The 25,437-nt window shown below is 32.4% G+C and overlaps 1 protein-coding gene across 1 annotated transcript in view; it reads right to left on the reverse strand.

Annotated features, from left to right (window-relative positions):
- Positions 1-545: 545 nt before the first annotated feature.
- Positions 546-25,437, reverse strand: part of LOC122513133 — a 29,563-nt gene continuing 4,671 nt past the window's right edge. Inside the window, exons 2-4 of the mRNA XM_043629406.1 lie at positions 17,076-17,206; positions 1,016-1,144; positions 546-788 (exon numbers count right to left, since the gene is read on the reverse strand). Coding sequence (XP_043485341.1) covers positions 546-788; positions 1,016-1,144; positions 17,076-17,078 — 375 coding nt within the window. The 5' untranslated portion in view covers positions 17,079-17,206. The remainder of the gene's footprint in view (positions 789-1,015; positions 1,145-17,075; positions 17,207-25,437) is intronic.

The following is a 25,437-nucleotide window of genomic DNA, read 5'->3' on the forward strand; positions in this document are numbered from 1 at the left end:
GCCACTTTTTTATAAAAGAATAATTGCGCAAATCAGACTTTTAAACAAGCACGTAAGTCGTGTTGTTTTAAAAAAAGAAATATATATTTCACCCCGATGCAACTTGCGCCTCTTGTAATCTGGAAGTCGATTCGCTATATCACATTCTTGCTTTTTGCCCTGCTTGTAATCACCTACTAGCGCCAATTCATAAAATATTGGGTAACAACGTGTGCACGAAGGACGATTTTTTTGTTTTAATATCTACGACATATTGTACTACTATTAAATGTTTTGTTGACGCTTTAATTAAAATTCTTTATGAGCGCTGCAACGATTAATTAATTTAAATTTTGTAATTGTTAGAGTAGTTTAATTTTCTATTTTATTGTTTTTAAAGGGGATAAAAAACCCTTTACAAATAATACTAAATATTGCAGACTAAAATTTTGCCTACAATTAAATACAAAAATAAATCTATTAATATATTAACAGATATTATATCAATATTTAACATTTATGAACTTAAAATACTTGTGCGCAATCTGTGAGTAAATTGTGCCAAACTATATAACTCCAAAAAAGTCCAAACTGTCACAGTATAAGTTAGATTCGCGACATAGTCTATTTATAATAGAATTTCTACCGTAATTTGTTCTATGATATTGCACATAAAACAAACAAAAATTTTGCAATCGTCGAACAAAATTAGGTTCCTCTTCGAAAAGGTATCCTTTTGAATCAAAAACCAATTCTAAAACGATATTATCCTCGATATTTTCTTCAAGCTCATTCTCGTTTTGCACAAGCTGAAAATAAGGAAATTGACATTCTTGGGTAAATACTTATACCAACAATATAATCGATAAATATACCTGCGTAAATTTTTTATTTAATATATCTATACATTTACTAGTAAATTAATATTTTTTTAATTTCGATTGTGTAAAAAAATTTAAGACAAAATTATAATTTAAAACCCTCAATGCTGAAGATATTTTAGTTCAATGTAAAAAATAAAATAAAGTTATCGTACTTCCATATCATCCATTATATTTTCAGCTAACATAGGTGTTGTCTGTGTGTCCTCTGTGACTTCAAGATTACTATTTTTTGAACAGTTTGCAGGAAAAAGTTCAGTACCCGCATTAATCGAAATGATAACCTGAAATGTTAAAAAAATATTTACTAATATTCACTATAAAAAGTATTTTTCTTGGTGTTTTGTGATTAAAATAAAGAACTCTTATATTTCTGGCGTAAAATGCTTCAACACTAGAATAATGTAAACCATTCTCAATGCAATAACTTTTACTACTTAATTATATTTTACACCAAATTTAAAAATCTAGAAAAATTATATGTTAAAGTAGACACTTTTAGAGATATTTTTGTCACATTTCAAAAATGCTGCCTCTGCAACAACCCTCTTAAAAAAATTTTCAAAATTTTTTTTTCCGGGTTTTTTGGGCAAAAATTAAAAAAAAATTTATTTTGTTATTCATCTTATGATTATGAAAATTGAGTTTTATTGAAAGGTTTAAAAAAACTATTTTATTTCTTAAGCCGAAGTACACATATGCTAGAATGACGTTACGGTCTCGGTTTTACATTTTTTTGAATATGTTCCACCAAATTTAAAAATCTAGAAAAACTACAGGTTAAAGTAACCACTTTTAGAAATTTTTTTTGTCACATTTCAAAAGTGGTACCTCTGCAATAACCCTGTTAAAATTTTTTTTCAAAATTTCAAAAAAAAATTTTTTTGAGTATTTTTTTTAAAATTCGTCTTTCGATTCTACAATAAGCACATTTTTGAAATTAAAATCGGTTAAGCCGTTTTCGAGAAAAATCAATTTTTTGATTTTGCTTTCCCCCTCCATAACTCATATAAAAATGCATTTTTTCTAAAAATATTTTTTGAATGAAATTACACAAAGAGGATTAACTCTGAATATAAAAAACTAATACTAAAATCTTCATTACAATAACATAATAAATCAAAATTAAATTTGGTTTTACGAAATTAAACAAAAACTTTTAATTTTTTACTTTTAATTAAATTAAAAATAACACAAATATAACAAATTGCTTTTATGATTTTCTTAGGATTTTTTTTCGTAGTGTATCACAAATAATCTAGCAAATTTAATTATTTATAAAATTAAAAATTAATAACTTATGTTATTTATAATTGAGGAGCTGGATCGAAGAACCGGCTCTTCGATCCAGCTCCTCAATAAACTTGGATATTTTAAAAATTTTTGTCGTAATTAGACAAAAATTTATCAAAACGATTTCACTTTTGAGTCTGGAATTTTTTAAAAAATGATCTGGAAAACTTGGAAAAGTCATGGAGCAGGGACAGTTACTAAAAATTTGTGTTGAGTTTTGTTGTGTTCAGAACACAACACATTCGAATATTGAAATTGTGTTGTGTTTAGAACACAACACAATTCAAAAAGTTGAAATGTGTTTGTGTTTGAAAAAACACATTTGCTTAAACACATGTGGCGAGTTCAATTTACTATTGAAATCTGTTTGTGTTCAGAACACAACACATTTCAATTTTTTGAATTGTGTTGTGTTCTGTATTCAACACAATTTCAATATTCGAATGTGTTGTGTTCTGAACACAACACAAACACACACTTGATATTTGTGTTTATTTGTGTTGGAAAAGGTCCCTGTCATGGAGTTTTAAAATCCATGTTTTGTGGCAACCCTGAAATAAATATATTTGGAATACAAACATGGATCTCATGGCACCCGTGTGCGTTGGCGCTACACTGCAGGTTTGTATACGCTGTATCAGTCTCAATATTTAAGAAAAAGCTAAAGTTTTAAATTATTAGTATATATATATATTTATTTATATAAAATTTCCGTTTAAATATATTAATATCACAATATAATTTAACAGTTTATATAGATACATTTGATATAAATGACAAAGTAAACAAATCTCTTAATTATTAATATCAATAAATTTTTTACGAACTTGAACGATTTCAGCTTATTTTAGCTTACTCTATGTTTTACATTCAACAAATTCTTGAGCTGCAGAGAACATTCGACATAAAACGGTATTTGTGTCAACAAATTCAAAAGAATGAAATTGACGGGTATTTTTGACTGCAATTGCATTTCGATATCTTTTTCGTACAGATCTGTACTCTGTGTTGTATTCAGCTGTTGTCCCGAAAGCAAAATTTTTTTTTTAAATACTTGTGCCTATTGAAAAAAATGTTAGGGGTGGTTATTTAATTTTCCACAGGACGCTGAAGGCTGGCTTTTTTCGCTAAACATTTTATTGACCCACCAATACCGTCGCAAGGACCTTTGCCGTGTGAAGTGGCAAAGAAGTGTTATTTTATTCCTAATGGATCATTGTAATTAGCAACGTTAGAAAAATTATATTTATTTTTATACTACTGAGACCCAGCACCGTCTGAAAAAAATATTAATTTTCTAACATTTTGCTCCCCGTGAATGTTTTTTAAATATAAAATCATTTTTTTCTTAAACAAATTAACGGCAGTCGTATCGTGTTTATTACATTCTAAAACAATTACAAAGTTGTGATGTTCCAGATTATTATTACGCCGGTAATATAAAACGTAGGGATGAATTGTCACTTGGTCGTTATTCTAGTGATGAGCCTGAATAACATCTTGAATACAAAAAGTATAATTTTCAGCAAAGTCAAGAATTACGATAAATTCTCTCTGCCCAATTAAATTTTGTAATTGCTTCAAGTGATCGCCTTGTGAATTGGCAAGAAAATCATGCTTCAAAAGGATACATAATTCATCATCCAGAGTCTCAACGAAGTCTTTAATCGATTGTATAGATAGTTCAGCCCTAGAATATGTGACGATTATAGCTCTGAGACCGTCACTTTTCGAAGCGGTATTACCGCGATAGGGTCTCTCGTAGTGGTCTTACCACAGGTAGAGTAAAGTGGTTTTACCACAAAGCGGTTTTACCGCAGAAGAGACTAAGAGGTGTTACCTCAAGTACTGTAACGCGCTCTTCCACGAAATCGTTCGGTACCGTTTAGATAAGAAAAGTCAACGTTCGTACGGTTTTCGTCTTTTTACTTAATTTTGTAACCCGAGAAACGCGGTCGCGTTATCAATAGAGATTTATTGTTCATATCGTCGAATTTTAAATGGTATTCCACGTATTTCTATTGCTACTGATTCTCATGGTTTTTACATCATTAGCGCGCTATCTGTCCGTCGCCGTCTTTGCGTGGACGGGTTTATTCACGTCATTTTTTATCGTTTATATTTCTTGTCTGTATTTTCAATTTGACCGTTTCGTTTTTTAAATATATCTCGTTTGATTCTGTAATTGCAATGTTAAAACTTATTCAAAAGTACCCTGACCGACGAGCAAATCCCAACCTTTAACATTTATTACAGATTTGGTGCCCGAACAGGGACGGAATAATTGTAAACGCGAATAAACGACATTTATTGTGACGATGGCAGACGACAACGAAGCTTTTACAAAAACCAGAATTTAGTCTATGACCAAACCAGCTATGGAAAACGCGTTACGTGCGAGAAATATGCCGTTTCTTGTCGATTCAACTCGCGATGTCTTATAAAAATTGTTACGCGCCGCGATATACGCTAATCAAGAAGTTCGAAACGAAGGCGAACTTTAACACAATAACTGAATCGGAAACCACGCGACCGGTGTACAAAACAGAAACGCTAACGACCAAATTAGAAACAACAACGGAACGCGAAGTAATAGTGATACAGCATTCGTGCATGGGCTAAGTAGTAACGGTAGTCGCCAATTAATCCGTGACAGTAGTCGACAACCTAGCCGCGCTCCAAGCCGACAACCCAGTCGTCCCCCGAGTCGAGCACTTAGTCGTCATCCGAGCCGTGAGGGTGCTTTACTCGCAAACCGACCGAGTAGAAACGACCGTAGAGATAACCATCTCCACGAAAATACCCCGGGTAATGAACGTCGAGACAACCGTGGCGGAGGTGCCAATAACGATCATCGACATCACATCGATCGTGATCGCGAATTTGCCATTCGAAGACTACGTAACGACATGCACGTGAATGATGCTTTGCGTCACCGCCCGAAAACGAATGATTTTCCCGAATCACGAAATATTTCCCGACCGTTGTCGAGAAATCAGCAGGACGACCGCGATCGTTACTCTGAACGCGACCATGATTGACAATACGCTCCACGCGATAACAGTCTCGCCGAACGAGTGAGAAAATGAGGTGTTTCCTTTGACGGAAAAGGAGACGTCTTAAATTTTCTCGGGCGTATTGAGGAGTTAAGTATTACGTACGAAATTCCCCTCGACGATTTACTGACTTGCCTACTAATGCTTTTTAAAGGTAAAGCAATTTTATGGTATCGCAACAATCGTCGAACCGCACACGATTACGTCACGGCCTTACAAACGTTAATCAGACGTCACGGTGGAATGAGCCAACAAAGCGAACTCGAGAGATTATACATTAATCTCAGACCCGAGTTCTGTCGCTATATCAGACGTCATGATATACGTAATGTTTCCGACTTGATAAGCTTGACGAACGAGTTCGAACTAATCGTGTGTACGGAGAAAAATTATAAACCTTCACCACAATCGCTTCTCGTAAGCGAAACTGAAAATAAGGACCCCGTAAAATAAAAATCGAGAGAAACCGTCGCGGCAGTCGAAAATAAATATGTCCGGGAAGAGAGTTGCTGGCGTTGCAGTCAAGGCGGCCACAGTCGTTTAAATTGCAAGAACCCAGCCAAGAAATTTTGTTCATGGTGCGGTACTCCGGGAATTTTCTATACCGATTGTAATTGAGAAAAATCGGAAAACTCAAGACGGACCGACACGAAAAGACCGGTACAGAGTCGGCCCGCGAACGAGATACACGTAACCGGCCGGACGCAGATGACATCAGAGTTGTAAATTCTCGCGATAAAAGATTTTTCGAACCAATACGTTTTATCAATACGACATTTCACGCGCCTCTCGATACTGGCGCGAGTAGGTCGTATATATCCGAAGACGTGTACGAATTCATAAAAACAAACGGTGAAAACCGTTTTCGGTGAAAACGAATTCAGCCGAATTGAACGTTAAATTTGCCGACGGACGAAGCGCTAAAGTACGCGAAACTATCGATTTAGTTATCCTATTTAACGGTAAAACGATAAACGCTAATTTCCGGATTTTGCCTAAATTATATGTCGATTCATTATTCGGAATCGATATTTTAACGGCCGTGAATTATGCTTTCGATTATTCGTCTATCGCACACGTAAAAGAAATCGAAGTTTCGAATCAAGACGAAATGAACGATGCACTTCACGTAATTAAAAAAGATATGAAACGTTTTGAGAAAATAGATAAACCGACTACGGAAGGTGAACATGTTATACATCTTAAGCCCGGTGCTCAACCTGTCAACGTGCATTATAGACGAAATGATAGCGGCAGAGGTATTAGAACCCGCTAACGGAGAGTGGTGTTCACCAATCGTACTGACGAAGCGAAAAGATAAATCGTATCGTTTTTGTAACGATTTTCGCAGAGTAAATTCAGTCTCGATTCGTGAACTGTATATGATCCCCCACATAAACGCGACTTTGGATAGACTCAGAGATTCGAGATATTTTTCGAAAATCGATCTTCGTAACAGATATTGGAATATACCCTTGGCTGCAGAAAGTCGTCCGATCACGGCTTTTGTTATTCCCGGTCGTGGGTTGTACCAATATAAAGTCATGCCGTTTGGCTTACATTCCGCTTCTGCAACTTTTCAGAGAATCGTTGAAAAAGTTCTCGGTCCCGAACTCGGTGTCTCTGCTTTTGTTTATTTGGACGACGTAATTGTTTTGGGCAACACGGTCAGCGACCACATGAAAAACGTCAGACGGGTTTTGAAACGTCTACGCGAAGCAAATCTGAAAATAAACACGGAAAAATCAGAATTCTTCAAAACGCGAATCACGTATCTTGGTCATGTCGTCGATGGAAAAGGTATCCATACTGACCCTGATAAAGTCGAAACTATCGTTAAAGTTAAAACGCCGGAAAATATCACTGAACTTCGTCGCTTCATTGGCATTGTGTCCTGGTATCGTCGATTTATCCCCGATTGTTCCACGCTTGCGAAACCGTTGACGAACCTTTTACAAAAGAAGAATAAGTGGAAATGGGAAAACGGTCAAGGCACCGCGTTTCAGTTGTTAAAAGGAAAATTAACGACAGCTCCCGTTCTCGCTGTCCCTGATTTTTCTATACCTTTTTGTCTGCAAACCGACGCGAGTGAAGACGGACTCGGCGCCGTCTTAACTCAAGAAACTGACGGAAAAGAAATGGTTATTGCGTACCATTGCGAGTATTAACGCGCGCGAGCCGCACATTAAATAAATCGGAAAGAAACTATTCGATTACCGAGAAGGAGTGCCTTGCAGTTGTTTGGGGTATCTCTAAACTCAGGTATTATCTTGAAGGTTATTCTTTTACCGTCGTAACCGACCACATATCGTTAAAGTGGCTACAATCGATCGAAAGCCCCGCCGGACGAATCGCGAGATGGAGTATTTATTTGCAGCAATTTGATTTTGCTATTAAATATCGAAAGGGTAAACTAAATAAAGTTGCCGACGCTCTATCGCGTGACCCACTTCCCGACGAAGACGATTCTGACGACAAAACAGACGAAACGGCATTTGTTATTAAAGAAGCCGAACAATGTGACTGGTACAAAAATCTTTTGCAAGCCACTCAGGAGAATCCCGATCGATATCCTGAGTACACGGTAAGCGATGGTGCATTGTACCATCACTCCCTGAATTTCACCGAACGCGAGAAAACGTGGAAATTATGCGTTCCATTTCCGTTGAGAAACAAAGTGATTAACGAGAATCATGACGCGCCGACTGCGGGTCATCTCGGTATTGCAAAAACAATAGCTCGGATCGCGCATAATTATTATTGGCCCAGCATGAATGGCGACATCGCGGAGTATGTCAGACAATGTGTTTCTTGTCAACGACATAAAACATCGTAAACGAAAGTAGCCGGAAAGATGGGAATGTGCAACGCGACTCAACCGTGGGAGTACGTCGCCATGGATATCGTGGGTCCGTTACCGAGATCTTCGCGTGGAAACAAGTATATTTTAGTGATGTTCGATAAATTCACTAAATGGGTCGAATTGCATCCGCTACGAGAACAGAAAACACGTCCGATCATTCAAGCTTTTAAAGATAAAGTCATTTTACGTTACGGAACGCCACGAGTGCTCATTACCGACAATGGCATAGAATTTACCGCAAACGATTTTCGAAAAGTCGTAGAAAGTTTCGGAATCATACACAACGAACGCCATACCGTACGCACCGCAGTGTAACCCGGTGGAACGAACGAATAAAACCGCAAAAACGATAATTTCTCAGTACGTCGGAGAAAATCAAAAATCTTGGGATAATCTTTTACCCGAATTTCAATTCGCCGTTAACACCGCGAAACACGAATCGACGCAATTTACGCCCGCGTATTTAAATTACTTAAGAGAAATTTTACCGCCGAAAACGATTAAAGCCGACTAAGAAAAGAACATGTCACACCGAGAACCGTTAGTCGAACAATTAAAAGATACGTTGGAATTAGTACGCGTTAATTCAGCACGAGCATTCACGAATCAAAGCCGTAATTTCGACAAGAAACGACGTAACTGGTTGCCGGAAATTGGAGAAAAAGTTGTTAAACGAGAACATCATTTGTCCTCTGCCATCGACAATTTTTCTGCGAAATTAGCGCCGCGTTATTCAAAAAAGTACGTAGTCGAAAGAATTGTGAGTCGAACCATCATCGAGTTAAAAGACGACCAAGGGAACATCGCCAGAGCCAACGTAAAGTCGGTTCCACAATGGATACGTTCAGACGTGGACGCCTGACGTGCCGTGCTGACGTCACAATGTTAATCAAATGGGTGACGTCAGCACGGCACATTAGACGTCCACGTTCGACGTGCCCATTGGAGAACCGACTTCAAGGACATCAAGCCGTTTCATGAAGAAGATAACGGACCACACGACGCCACGAGGTAGCAATTCCAGTTTAAAAAAAGTGCGCGCTTCCGCTTCAAATTTCCGTTGAGCCGCCAGAGGACTCGTAAATTCGCGGAAACGCTATAAAACAGACGCCTAGTGCGTCATAGTGTTTTTTCGCATCGTTACGTCATCGTGTACGGACCAACAATGGAGGACGATATCATGTCAACGTACTGAACTTCAATGTCCTGAACGCCCTGTTTTACGGGAATTGACGTACGCTCTCAACGACACCACAGGATGACTGCAAAGCCAAACCGTTTGAATCCCGCCCGAAGAAGCTCCCGCAGCAACCCGTGCGTCCAACGTCGACTCAAGATCCCAAAATCCACCAAAGAGAAGGAAGTTACTGAAATACGTCAACGGACAGCTGATGCAGGTAACCGTTAACGTTTACGGCAAAGAAAAAATGCGACCCGTGAATAAGCAGATGAAACGGTGAGGTGAACTGAAAGACTCTTTGTGTTTTGTATTTTATTATTATTATTCGTTTCTTTAAAATTTTATTCGATCGTTTTCAATTTAACACACACCAACGAAAACTCTTGCGGAGTTTTCTTCTAACGAAAAGGGGGTGTGCGGATTATAGTTAAATTGAAAACATTTATTTTATTCTGTATAAATACGGAAAACGTTTTTTGCTTTGTATTTTGTTTTGTTTTTTGTTTTCGACGCACGAAATTTTGTGTACGCTCCTGAGTGCCAATATTGCGCGTGCGCTCAGTAAAATTTTTCAAAAAAAAATTTTTTGACAATTTTCCATTTAGTGATGATTAATTTGTTAGGGACAAGTACTGTTTCGTTACTCTTACAATTATGAAACTCAAACGAACCATAAATTTCACTATAAGGTTACGTTTGATAAAGAAAAACATTTTAAATTAAACAAAATACAGAGAAAAGTGAGTTAAAATGAAAAAATGACATTTTCATTTCGCCAAGAAAATAAGAATTTGCTATTAATATATTATTTTATGACTCTGTTCTATAATATTTAATGCATTGGTAAAGTTGAGAAAATAATTAAAAAAAATAGTTAAAAAAATAGTATTATGCCTATTTATTTAACATTTTAGAATTGTTCTAAGGTAAAACTTGGGCTAAAGGTTTGGGACACTCATGACATAATACAACACTCATTACATTCGTTGGGAAAAAAATATTCAACCCATTTCAATTAAATTGTTACATTGATTCTCCAACAAAGTTTATGTGGTGAAAATTTTTTATACATGTTTGTGTGCATTTTTATTTTTATGCAAAGCAAGAATCTAAACTGAACTTTAGGGACATTCATACATAAACAAAAAAAATTTTAAATTCTAATGCAATTGACATAAAACTTGTTACTCTGCGGTTTTTAGGGAACTGATTACGAAACTGAAGTCGGATTTCAAAAATTCAAAATGGCGAATCCAATATGGCGAACGAATTTTGTAACTCGGGGGTTTTCGGGATCGCTGATTAAAATTTGATCTTGAATTTCAAAATGTCAGAATCCGACTAACGAGTTTCAACTGAATTCCATGAGTTTTTACAAAACTCGTCCGCCATATTGGATCCGACATTTTGAATTTTCGAACGCCGACTTCAGATTCGTAATCCGCAACCCTGAAAACCCCCGAGTAACGAGTTTCAATTGAATTCTATGAGTTCTACAAAATTCTTTCGCCATATTGGATCCGCCATTTTGAATTTCTAATATCCGACTTCAAATTCGAAAAAAAAAATTTTGTGCCTTTTTCACATCCTTTTTTTTGAAAAAAATAGTATCAAAAAGCTAGTCTGGCCGAAACACCCCCGTTTCGACTAAAATCGACAAAAATATAATTCTTATTTATGAAAATATACATTTTAATTATTTAGATCAAAATCCCAAATAGCCAAAACCCATATCGTAATTTTCTAATCGGTCAAATAGTTTTCGAGAAAAAATATTTTTAATTTAAGACTACAAAAAAACTAAATTGTTAATAACATACACAAAAAATTTTCAGGGTCTATTTTTTACTCTACGAGGAGTAAAAAAATTATTTTAGATAAAAATCAAAATTATTTTTTTTAAAGTGATCAGTTTGAGAAATTTTGACCCTATGATAAAGCCGAAATCGAGGTGGTAAAAAATTATACATATCTAGGTACCATTTTTAGTAACTCAGCAACTTTTTCAGATAACTTAAATTAGAATTTAACAAAAACCTCATTGGCTTCAGATTCTACGTTGTCACTAATATATAAGGCTCAAATTGACTCTTGGCAACATATTTATCAATTATTTCAAACTATGGTGTCGAGCGTTGCGTTTTATTGTATACAGGTATGGGGATTAAGATACTTAAATACTAGCGTCATACTCCTCGCTCGCTCGGAAGACATTTTCTTATTTATTTCTACTTACATAAATAGTTTTTGAGGTAAAAATTTTGTTAAAAAAATTTTTAACGTCAAAAACTCTCTTGATTAAGCTAATTTTGTTTAAAAAAATCTTTAACTTCAAAAACGATCCTTATATCTCATACAATATGAATGCAGACTAATTGTTTATAACATTTTTACACCAATAGGTCTTTTTTAAAAAATTATGTAATATATCTTTTCGTAGTGGTTTTTAGCGTAGAATCAAATAGCGCTATAAGTTTCTTAGAAAAATCGATTTTTCTTCATTTGTTTATAAAAAAAATTGTTAAAAAAATATTTTTTTAACATTCAACGACAAAAATTATCATTAGATCCCATGCCAGGACTTCAATAATTACTTTTATAATATCTGCATTCCTTTGCCTGTAGGCATCAATGGGTTAATGTAAAAAATCTTTTCCTTAAAGCATTTTTTCAGTTAGTAGAAAATAAATTTGATACAATAACGTTTGACTTTTGTTCCACTGAAGACCATAAAAATAAAAAATTAGAAATATAAGCCTGGATAAAGTGTGGAGGAGAAGATTTTTTACAATTAAAAAGGAAAATAATTTTTATAAAAAAGTTTAAAATATATAGTTAAACTGTTTATAATAATAATATATACGTATATAATTAATAAATGTATTAGAGGCGAGCAGTAAAGGTCATATTATCTTTTAAAATACACTGATATAGGCGATACTTAGTTAGCGCAACGCACAAAAACTCGTAGCGCAAACTTCAAAAATTTTTTTCTCAAAAACATCAAAAAGCACTTCTTTAAAAATTAACCCACTTATTAAGGAAGGTTTAAATTTTGAGAAAATAATTTTTTTAGGAAACTCCATGATGTCCTTAGCATATTTTTTTAACAATAAAAAATTATTGTTTAAACAAATTATTGAAAATTTAATTTTTCTCAACTTTTTTTCAATATTATAAAAAATTGACATTTATTTATTTATTTTCAGTTTCTGATTTTTCAAATCTAAATATCTTGCAAAAATTTTTTTTTTTTGCAAAACTGTTTGGCACAGTTATTTAGTACCCCAAATACTACAAAATTACAAACTTTAAGGAAAATTGGTGATAAACTATTTACTTTTCGTATGGAACTGCCCTTGATATAAAAATTTTAATTTGTAGTATCAAATAAATAGTTATTTGTAGCAAAGTCGAATTATTTAAGTCAAATGAATGGAATAATTGGATCTAATAAATATTGCTTTAAATCAATTAGAAAAATTACTTGATTCAGTAATACATGGATTTTAATTCAAATAAATATTTATTTGCATCAATAAAATAATTTTTTTAAAATAACTAAATATTTATGGGACACTCGGCACGTCAACACGGACAGAGCTCTAAACAAAAATTGCTTTGATAGATTTAAACGTTCTAGGGCTAAAAAGATTTCTACATTCATGTACTTTAAGATGGCGATGGGCGTTTTTTGCAAATTTCCATTTCCGATACCAATAGAGCTGTCAAAAGTCAAATGGTCCAAAAATTTCAAAATACTTTACTCGAGGGTTTCTGTGGTCGCTGATTACGAAACAGTCATTAATTTTTAAAAATTTTAAATGGCAGATCCAATATAGCAACTCATTTTTAAAAATTCATTAGATTGGATTGGTCTGAAAATTGTTAGTCTGGAATTTTCGGGGTCGCTGATTGCTATAATCCGATGTTAGGTTTTCAAAATTCAACAAAGAGGATCCAATATGGCAGACGATTATTAAAAATGATGTACTTCGAAAATCTGACTTCAGAATCGTGATCAGCGAGCTAAAGAATCCCTGAGTAAGAATTTTTAGAAAAATTTATCCACTATTAATATTTTTAAAAAAATTTGGCGGACATTTTGGATAAAAAATCATGTATTTTGAAAATCTGACTTTAGAATCGTAATCAGCGACCTCAAAAACTCCCGAGTAAGAATTTTTAGAAAAATTTATCCACTTTTAAAATTCTGAAAAATTTTTGGCGGCCATTTTGGATAAAAAATCATATATTTTAAAAATCTGACTTCAGAATCGTGATCAGCGACCCCAAAAACCCCCGAGTTTTAATTTTTAAGAGAATTTATCCACTTTTGAAATTTTTCAAAATTTTTGGCGGCCATTTTGAATAAAAAATTATGTATTTTGAATATCTGACTTCAGAATCGTGATCAGCGACCCTAGAAACCTCCGAGTAAGAATTTATGCGAGTATACGTTAAGATGTTTTTATTGTTTGGGCCATGACGTGTACACACGTCATCCACAGTTTGGGCCAGTTTTTTTCATGACGTGTATACACGTCATCCACAGTCAAGGGGTTAAAAAAATGAGTAGAAAAAAATTTTAGTTTAAATAAATTTTATGTTTTAAAATGATTTTCATTCGACTGAAAATGGGTGGTCTCTCAATTTTGACCAGTATTCCCTTAAAACGTGTTACTCGGGGGCTTTTGGGGTCGCAGATTATGAATATAAAGTTACTTTGTAGAAATTGAAAATGATGAATCCAATATGGTGGACAAATTTTTAAATTTGATCACATTTAATTAAAAAGTGTTACTCGGGGGTTTTTAGCGTATCTGATTACGAATTTGAAGTCACTTTTAAGAAATTCTAGCTTCATACTGTTCTATAATGTAAACAATTTGTTATTATTACAAACTTTAAGCGAAATGTATCCAAATTGGACATTTTTTCAGTCATATGGGATCCACTATTTTCAATTTTCAAATTGTGATTTCATATTCGTAATCAGATACCTTAAAAAAACCCCGAGTAACACGTTTTAATTATATCTGATCAAATTAAAAAATTTGTCCACCATATTGGATCCGCCATTTTTATTTCTAAAAAGTGATTTTACATTTATAATATGTGGCCCCATAAGCTTCCGAGTAACACATTTTAAGGGAATCGGATCAAATTTGAAAATTTTTTCCGCTATTTTGAATTTTTAAAAAGTGACTTCAGATTCGTAATCAGCGACCCTAAAAACCCCCGAGTAACAAGTTTTAATAGAATCTGTTCGAATTTGAATTTTGTCCGCCATATTGGATCCGCCATTTTGAATTTAAAAAAAACTTTAGATTTATATTCGGGGACCCTAAAAACTGTTAAAGAATGAGTTACAAAATAATTTACCCCGTTTTTTGCTTTTAATTCATAAAAGTATTTTGAGATTTTTTGACCTTTTGACTTTTGACAGCTCTATTGGCATCGGAAATGAAAATTTGCAAAAAACGCCCATCGGCATCTTAAAGTACATGAATGTAGAAATCTTTTAAGCCCTAGAACGTTTAAATCCATCAAAGCTATTTTTGTTTAGAGCTCTGTCCGTGTTGACGTGGAATTTCCCTTATTTATATCAAACACAGTGCAACAGAATTTCACTTTTTTATTATTTCTGGGATCGCATAGGGTGATTTTTATAGGTTTTTTGATGCTGAATGCGAATCCGTAATCAGAATTGTTCCATCACCCAAGGTTTTCGAGAAATTTGACCTTGAAAATTGAAAAAAGGACGTTTTTAGGATACTTTTTGGTTTTTTATCAGGGTACAAAAATTTTTTCTAGGGTTTTCATGATATGCGTACGAAAGCTCACATCCTCCTCAACAATCTCCAATTTAAACATTTAAAAAATATCTATTTTTCGATGAGTTATCTTTGTTTTTGTTAAATTATTGTTAAAGAATTTGAAATGATAAACAAAAAAAATGGTCAATTTATTTTTGATTTTCCTAAAAATATAATAATTTCTTTAATGAATCATTGGTATCTGCTTGAGATTTAATGGGTTAATATTAATAATATTAATATTATGTTAATATTTTTCTCACTGTTATCCCATTTGACGTTACGATGCGAACTTCAAACAAGGATAGCTCATCGAAAAATAGATATTTTTAAAATGTCAAAATTGGAGATTGTTGAGAAGGATATGAGCTTTCGTACGTATATCATGAAAACACTAGAAAAAATTTTGGTACCCTGATAAAAAACAAAAAAATACCTCAAAAACGGCATTCTTGCTGATTTTATGATGCGACGCGAACTTCAAACAAAGATAACTCATCGAAAAATAGATATTTTTAAAAGGTCCAAATTGGAAATTGTTAAGGTAGATATGGGCTTTCGTACGCACATAGTGAAAACCCTAGGAAAAATTTTTATATCCTGATAAAAAACCAAAAAGTACCCCAAAAACGGCCTTTTTTAAATTTTCAAGGTCAAATTTCTCAAAAATCTAGGGTGATGGAACAATTCTGATTACGGATTCGTATTCAGCATCAAAAAACCTATAAAAATCACCCTATGCGATTCCAAAAATAAAAATGCTGTTGCACTGTGAAATATGCAATTATTTTTCATAATTAATTATTTTATTTAGCAATATCTCTTTAATTGCGTCAAATAATTATTTATGTAGTCCTTATACCAAATTTATAATAAATAAATTAATGTTCTTCCATTTTCATACGTAAAAGTATTAGCACACTAAACAAAATTATCTCATTCAAATAATTTTTTTTATCTATATATTTATTTGATTCAAATAACTTGAATTATGCGAATATACGAAACTTTTTTCTTAGAAAATGCAGGTTGGCAAACTTGGACCAAAAGAATTTAAAAAATTTGAAAGATTCTTATAAACCCCTTCGCTGTTTGGAAAAATAATAATCATATGATTGGCCCTAAATGTTCAGCAAAATCTGTTAGATGAATTTTTATGAAACTTAGTATACAAAGATTTTTGGGGTCGCTGAATATAAATATGACGTCAAAAAAAATTTAAAATGGTGGATCCAATATGTCGGACAAAATTTTAAAATTTTAAATAGATATTATAAACAAAAAAAACAAAGAACAGAAAGTGTAATGTAAAACCTTTGCAGCCTCCACGCGGCATATTCTGGGGTCATGATTCGTTTTATCAGCTAATGCAAAAGATATAGAATAGAGTACAAAATTTGATCAAAATCGGGATGAATTAAAAAAATTACGTCCCTCATTTTGAATTCATAATTTTTTATTTTGAAAGACAAATTTAAATTCAGCGACCCAAAATATCCCTAGATACTGAAATTGATAAAAATCCAAATGAATTTTAAAAATTATGTCTACTATTTTGAATTTTTAAAAATGAAGATCAAATTTGAATTTAGCTACCCGAAAAACCCCTAGATACTGAAATTAATAAAAATCCAAATAAATTTCAAAAAGTATGTCCGCCAATTTGGATCCTGCATTTTGAAGTTTCAAAAATGATGGTCAAACTCGAATTCAGCGACCTGAAAAACCCTTAGGTACTGAAATTATAAAGTAGAAAACCGGGAAATTTTTTTTAAACCGGGAATTTCTTGTGTTCTTTCGACTATTTGTTCTTAAAATTTGTTAAATATTCAAAAATTACTAATTACATAATAAACTAAAGACATAGTTTGTCTTCATATTTTTTCGTTCTCATTCTTGTTCATTTAAAAAATTATACAACAATAGTATTTAATTATTATTGATAACAATTTGACCGGGAAATTTTATAAAATTGACCGGGAATTCAGATTTAAAAAAACTCACCATCCTGGTTATGAGAGACTGCGAATTTTAAACAAACGTGTATCGTCAGACCTAAAACTCAATTGGGCTGGTCAGGTGGGCAATATGTTCGATCAATTGCGACTAATCAATTAATTTCAAACTAGACTGATCTGGAAAAAAAATTGTTTACATTAAATCCAAAGAATATTGTAACAACTGTTTTAAAAAACTACAGGAAAATGAATATATTTTACATATGAAAAAAGAGTGCAATTCTTTAAATTCAGAAAGAAGAAAATACATAACTAAAGCTGATGACTTAAACGAAATAAATGAAAAATGGCTTGATCTCTTAAACAAACCGACAACTGTTTCAATCAATAAAATCTTACACTTTTTAATTCAAATTTAAAAAAAACAGAAAAAATGTAATAAAGCAACGAATAAAAGTATAATGTTTAAATGCGAACTCTTTTGTAAGAATTGGACTACCCAGGTAGAAATTTTAACTCTGTTATGACCAGTCACTATGAAGTTTTACTAGATTCTGTCCAGTTATTGACCAGAAAATCTGTCAAGTGATTGATAAGAAATGTAACGCGCTGCTTTAGCAGTCACTGGTTAGATTATCTGGCCAGTGACTGGCAAGTATCTGACCAGTAACTGGACAGTTTTCTGCTCAAAATCTAGAATAAAATATAATTTTTCCTGGCTCTTTTTATTTTGTTTATATTTACATATATATTTATATCATTGTGTTTATTCAAATATTTAGGACTAATGAACAATTACTCTACCATTAACACTTAAATCTAAGAATGAAAAATCCGCACGTATGGGGGATCGAACCCTAGACCCTGCAGACACAACGAATGTGCGTTACCACGCAGCCACGGTGACTAGATAGTAACTTATCATAACTACAAGTTTAAGAACTATAGAACTGGTAACCGATTGTGACCAGAATTTCTGGCCAGTGACTTGTCAGAAGTAATGATCAGAAATCGTGACCAGATAAACTGTTTAGTCACTTGTCAGAGACTTAACGACTTATCTTGTCAAAATTTAGAAAAATGTAAACTTTGGTAATGTGACAGTGAAACAGTCATAACTTTTATATAAAGTTACTTTAGACTTTTCTGTTTTTGACCGTATGGAACATAAAAAATATTTTTAATATCTAATTATAAATGATTGACTAAGAGTGTATTTTTATGGAACTGGTGCTTTGTTTTTTTCCATAGTAACTGGTCAGTTGCTGGGTCAGCAGTCACTGATTTGAAGAATTACTTAAGATTCTACCTAGAAAATCAGGTCCACCACTGATCAGAAAAACTTGCCGAATCCTATTAAAAGAATTATTCTAGATTTTTCCAAATTCCTAGCTAGAAAATCTTGACACTAAGAAAAAAACACTAAGGAATTGTGGGCCACACAATTTTTTAGCTCAATATCTTACACAAAAATTTTTTTTTTAAATTTTAAAATTCTTCGTGTCAGTAGGAGGTTTAAACTATCATGTATCATAGTTAGTTTACCAAAATTATCACTTATCTAAAAGAAATTTCAGTTTTACCAAAGAGTGCACTTTTATGATTTTTAAAAATGTTAAGTAATTGTGGGCCACTGCCTAAATTGAGTTAAAAAAAATAACGATGAAATATATTTATTAAATGGTTAGAAATATTAAAAATGTTATAAATGTTTAATTATTAGTATAAAATTAGAAAACGAAAAGCAAGAAAATGAAATTAATTGGAATCACAATTTAGACAAGTAAAATAGGCTCAATTAATTACACATTTTAATTGAACAGCTCTATCGCTTGAATCGCAATGAATATAATTGTTTTTGTTAAATTACTATAACTATGAGTGATTTTAATAATATTTCCAATTAAATCGCTAAAAACAAGCAACAAATACTTCCCCCCAAAAAGGGTCCCACAATTCCCCAAATGCTTCATTTTAGAAAAAATTTATTCATTTTAATTTAATGCAAAATTTTGTTTTTGGATTCAAAGTAGGTACCAATGACACACAATAATTTAAAAAAATATTCTCTATAATTAATTCTTGAAAATCCTTGTAAAAACAATAAAAACATGAAGGCCCAAAATAAATATTTGAATGCAATTTTTCAGGTGATTTTTGTTAATGGTTTGTAGGTAATTGTAAAGCGTTGTAAAGTTATGAAATGCTAATGAAAAATTTACTTTAGACGAACAAAAGAAAATAAAAAAAAAATTGGATGATCAAACTTGTAAATATTATTATATAATAGAGGTGGCCCACAATTCCCCAATCGCCCCTACACTCTTAGTCAATCATTTATAATTAAATATTAAAAATAATTTTTATGTTCCATACGGTCAAAAACAGAAAAGTCTAAAGTAACAGTCTTTTTAAAACATTCATAATCTTAGATAACATGCACACTTTTATACATGCTTTTAAAATTATGATTCTTTACTAATTAATATAAAATTTTTCGTATTTTTTATTTAAAGGCCATGATCGTTTCACTGTCACATTACCAAAGTTTACATTTTTCTAAATTTTGACAAGATAACCCGTCTAGTCTCTGACAAGTGACTAAACTGTTTATTGTTGACAAGTCACTGGTCAGAAATTCTGGTCACAATTGAAATAGAACTGCAGTTCTTAAACTTGTACTTATGATAAGTTACCATCAAGTCACCTTCTACCTGGGTTCTTTTAATAGGATTCGGCAAGTTTTTCTGATCAGTGATGGACCAGTTTTTCTAGGTAGAATCTTAAATAATTCTTCAGATTAGTGACTGGCCAGTGTCTGGAAAGAAATTCTTGTCACGATTATGATCAGATTTTCTGTTCAGTGACTTGACAAAAGTACTGTTCACAGAGGGGAATTGTTTTTATCCAGTGAAACTGTCCAGTCACTTATTCAGGACTGGCCAGATTGTCTTGGCAAGTAAAACTCGCTCTCGACTCTACAGCTACTGGAAGGAAACAAGTAATACTTGACAAATTTCTACCTGGGTAATTCAGACAAATAATAAAGAATATATTTTCTTGACAATTAGTTACATGAAAAGATTCTAAAGCGAAAAATTACGCGTTTTTATAGAAAAAATCAAATTTCTCAAAAAGGGACCGACGGATGATTTGGATTTTTCCTGGAAATATCTTCTTTGTGGGTATAGAAAACATCCCAAAAAAGAAATCTTGGTTGTTTAGACCTCTCATCTCATAATAATCAGTTTAAACTCACCGTGAGAAGAAGAATCATTAAATGAAAAAAAATCAAGTCACTCAAAAAAACAATATAATTAGAATAATTTAAGTGAAAACTACTGAGGGCCAAATTGTTTAATTCGGTATTTTACTTAAATGTTTATTGTAGCGTTGTAAAATTATTTTATACTTTAACTAAATATATACTAACATTAATATAAAGAATTTTATTAATTATTTCTATAAATTTTTAAGAATCCTTAAAAACATCCTTTTCCCCTGTTTGAAATGAATCATATTAAAAACATTTTACTTGAATTACTATTCATTAGGAACTATGTTAAAAACACTCAGAATATTTGTCAGGGCCTTCCCTGATAAATATTCTGAGTGTTTTTAACACTCAGTTGTAGGGAAGAATCAGGGAAATGTCAAGGAAATTTTTTGACTATTTTTAGTCGCCACCATGTCATGGGTTTTCAGGGTCGCTGATCACAAATGTGATGTTAATTTTCAAAAATTGATAATGGCGTATCCAATTTCAAAGATTCAAAATGGCGTATCCAGAATGGATAAAAAAGTTTACATACAGTCGTATTAATTATATTAGGAAATATCTGATTTGCAAATTAATTCAATTTCTCAATTTGAATATTTTTTGCCTGTTCGAGTATTGTTAATATTATGTCGTGTGATGGAAATCCGATATTAACTACAAGTTTAAATCTTTGAAAACTAATATCAGATTTATTATCAGCGGCCCTGAAAAAACTCTATAGTAAATTTCTATTATTTATTTATTTATTTAGAAAAGAATAAGTTCCTAGGGCTAACAAGCCCTCAAAGGAACAGTACATACACGGAGAGAAATTTATAGTAGTGGGTAACATAATTGTGGTTAGGGTGACCATCTTTAATGCTACGTATACAGACAGCTATCTAGATAGTCACCGTTACCATCAATATTATCAGGAGTAACATCTTGGTAGTACGGGGTAGCATAACTATATTTTTTTTAGCATCTGTGATGGTTGGCAGTAGCATAATGATAGTATCGTGTAACATCATCTTTTTAACATCAAAATCTGACTATCCATTTCTCTCAGTGTATAGTAATAATCGTAGTTTTAAAAAATATGTAATATAATTCGTGCTTATTATTAACGTAGTTTACAATCATTGTAAGTTATTGAAAGCTAACATCAGATTTCTGATCAGAGACCCTGAAATCCCCTGAGTATCAAGTTTATAGCAAATCCTATTAAGTTTCAATTTTTTCCGTGAGCCATCTTGGTTTTTAAAAACTGATATCAAATTCTTGATCATCAACCCAAAAAACCTACGAGTACCAAGTTTTCCTCAAATCTAGCCGAGATTTAATTTTTTCGTCCGCCATTTAGGACTCGCCATCTTAGATTTTTGAAAACTGACGTCAGATTTGTGATCACCGACCTTTAAAACCCTAGAATAACAATATAAACAATGATTTTATCACTCGGTCGTCAGAATATTAAAACAATTAAGCAAACGAGCATTCCTAGTAAAGAATAACAAGTTTCATTCAAGTGCTTTCGTTGTTGAAGATTAAATAGTGTGAACTTATACTCTTCGTTTCGCAACGTTACTCTAACTTTGATCAAGTATAACTATCACTTGTCCCAACGTAAAAGGGTTTTTATTGTGTGTTTTGAAATGCTCTTGATGCCTATACTATTCAGAAATGCAATGGAAAAATGTGCGACGTCTGGTCCAAAAAATTGGCCTTATGGACCCTCCTCCTACTATTAATTTATTTACCGCGATTCGATTATGTACAAGAAAATTACTGAGTTCACACTCTAACTAGCACTCATCTACACACATTCAAAATTAAACAAAATTATCACGTATTGACAAAGAAAATTTCTAATTCAAAAATTATAAATCTCAAATGCGTCTATTATTAAATAGAATATTTACTGGAATAAAGTAATTTTTATTGAAATCAATTAAATTGCTTTAAGTGGAACCTTAGAGGTGGTAAAAAAGTTCCGCATCCGATAAAATGATTTACAGTTCGGATAATCAAGGTTCCATTGTAATCGGCTATTTGAATGAAGTAAGTTTATTTTTCAGTAGAATACAATATAAATATTTTTTAATATTTTCCATTAAAATACGTCTGAGGATTAAAAAAATGAAAGATGGTGTAAAATAAAAAAATGGAATAAATATTCTTGGAGTATTTTCCATTTTGCAATTGACGATTTTGGATTTTAATCCTTCAGTTAGTGGTGGACAACAAACGATAATATTTTTGAGTATTGAGCAGCAGTATCTCACGTGTTGCAGGAATGTTGGATGAAAGCTGTCGGTGAAAGGGGTTAAGAGGGGGGTAAAGTCTCTGCCCTCTCACCTCACAGCCGACTAGTTTTTCGTTAGCTCGGCGTCCCGTGAAATCCGTCACCCTGTCAGCCTCCGACGAGGGTTGCAAGAGTCTTCCGTGAATGTGTAGATACAGATATAGGGAATACACTGATACACACATTACATACATTGTATTAGAAATCTAATATTATTACTGTATGCCTTAAATAAATTCTGTCACATAACTGTTATACAAATGTAACATAACTGTTGCAAAAATAATAAGAAATATACGTAATTGGGGCAAAATTCCTCAATTGTCCTAACTTAAAATCGAAAGTCTTCAAATCGGGCTGATTTTTGCACAAACTTTAATACTATGGGAGAGAACTTTACCCATAAAATATTAAGATATTTTATTAAAAATTGTAGGGGTGAGAGGGGGTTAAAGTTTTTGGTAACGTGTGGACAGTGGATTCTTTTAGCTAATATAGCTAAAATACAGTAGAGTGGACAAAATTTTGACCTATATGTTTTCGAAAGGTTTTTTCCTCCTCTTTCGAATGGTGTAAAAATTTTTTTTTTAATTAACAATTTAACTAATTTTTTTCAAAATTAAAAATATTTTTCACTTTTTTTTAAAAAACGGCATTTTTTCTCTTTTTTTTCTTTAAAATAAAGCTTAATATGTGTACTTTCCATAACTGATTCTGAAAAAGTGACGTCTTTTTTTGTTTTCGAATTATTAATTAATCTATATATATAAAATCAGACTTTTGTCTGTACATTGCTTAGAACATTAAATTTCACACATAATTATTCGTTTTAAGTATCAAGGATTCCAAATATACCAATAAAAAATTTCGTGTATGTATGTATGTATGTATGTCACAGAATCTTTGTTCGCGCATCAATTAAAAACGGCTGAACAGATTGAAACCAAATTTGGCAGAATGTTAGACCTCGGGCCAAGGAAGGTTTATAAATTTACAGATTTGAAAAATATTAATTAGAACGGAAGATATGCAATTTTTTCAAAAAATTCAAAAATCAAAAATTTTCAATTTTATATTTTTTTTAAAATGCTTTCAAACTTTCTATAATTGAGTATAGCATGTTATTTAGTCACATTTTAGCATAATTTTGACAAAAATAATTATTATTTATTTGTTTTATGACCGGAGTCAATACAAAGAGGTTGCCGCAGTTTTTTTTTTTTATACATACTATTTTACATTTTGTTTATAAAAATTTTATATTGTATCCAATTTTTCACACATAGCTTTTATATATTGATACAGATTTAACATGTTGATTTGTTGAGGTTGTTCTAAGAAACTCATAAAAACGGTTTTAACAATCGACTCTTCCTCATTCGCACAAATATACTTTTTTCTCTCTTCTAATAGAGAAGGGCATTCCATGAAAAGGTGATACGACAATTCCGAAGTATTCATTCCACACCCGCCGCAGATTCCCGCCACACTCAACTTGTATGTCTTCTTATTAATTTTAATTCTAGTGAAAAATTTATTTAGAAGACGAATTTGACTAAATACTCTAATATGATCTAAGGGGAAATTTTTTTTTAAAAATTCTTGTGGTCCTCTAAGCAACGCTAAGTGTGGTAGAATCCGCAGTGAGCTGGACTTACTCAGTCTTTTTAAATCCTCTAAATATAAAAAATTTTTATATTTATCAATAAATAATTTTTTTTTAAATTGTAGTCGAACACCAGTAAGATTTTCCCATTCTGTTTTTTCGTCTATGAGGTCAAATATAGATTCCACCTGCAGATACCAATTAAATTTATGTTTATGTTTGCAGTCGATACCGCCGTCAGCAAGGTTTTTCAAACGTAAATAACATAATTTAGGGAGTCTATTATCTTCCATTAACAAAATTTTTTCGATATAATTTAGGGTTAATTTAAAAACTACTACTGACAAATTTGCCACTCCTGTTTCCAGCCTCACAGCATAATTCGGTGTATTCTGGGGTAAATGTAAAATTTTTTTATAAAATGAGTTTTGGATTTTCTCAACATCTTCTAAATATCTTAATCCCCATATTTGTATCGCGTAGCTTAAATTGCTTACTGTGAGGCTTTTGAACAATTTATTGACTGGTTCCCACGATTTTAAGTTTAAACGATTAATTAACGAAACTGTAGCACCGAGAGCCATATTTGCCTTACTGATGGCACTATCAGCTGCATTCAAAAAGGTTGCGGAATTAGAGAAAGTGACACCCAGATAATCATATCTCGAGACTATCTCGATTTTTTCTTTATCGTCGTACATGAAAGAATTATATTTATGATTGTGGCAATGGCCACCTTTTCTAAAAATCATTATTTGGGTTTTTTTCATATTTACTTCAAGATTATTAAGTTCACAATACCTTTTTAAAGCTTTTAGGATTTTTTTCATTTCTACATAGGAATCAGCAGGAATTGCGATATCGTCTGCATATGCAAATAAAATTATTTCAGTGAGGTGACTTAGAGAAACTCCCCTAATCCCCTCTGATTTTAAAAATTCCTCGAAATCCGCGATGAAACAGGAGAAGAGCAAAGGGCTCAAAACCTCTCCCTGCAAGACTCCCCTAGTAACCTTTGTATATTCTGAAATACCAGAAAAACCCTTGACTGCAATTTTGGCTTTAGAATATAGATTTATTAATATATTAATAAATTTGCTTCCTATTCCCATTTTGTATAATTTTTCCCACAATAATTTATGCGTGCATAAACGGGATTGTATTAATGCATTTAATGAAAAAATATTGTCAACACAACTTCTATTCCTTCTGAATCCCGTATGCCATTCGGGTAAAAG

This window comes from Leptopilina heterotoma, unplaced genomic scaffold, assembly GCF_015476425.1.
Source record: "Leptopilina heterotoma isolate Lh14 unplaced genomic scaffold, ASM1547642v1 Lhet_134, whole genome shotgun sequence".
Taxonomy (NCBI): domain Eukaryota; kingdom Metazoa; phylum Arthropoda; class Insecta; order Hymenoptera; family Figitidae; genus Leptopilina; species Leptopilina heterotoma.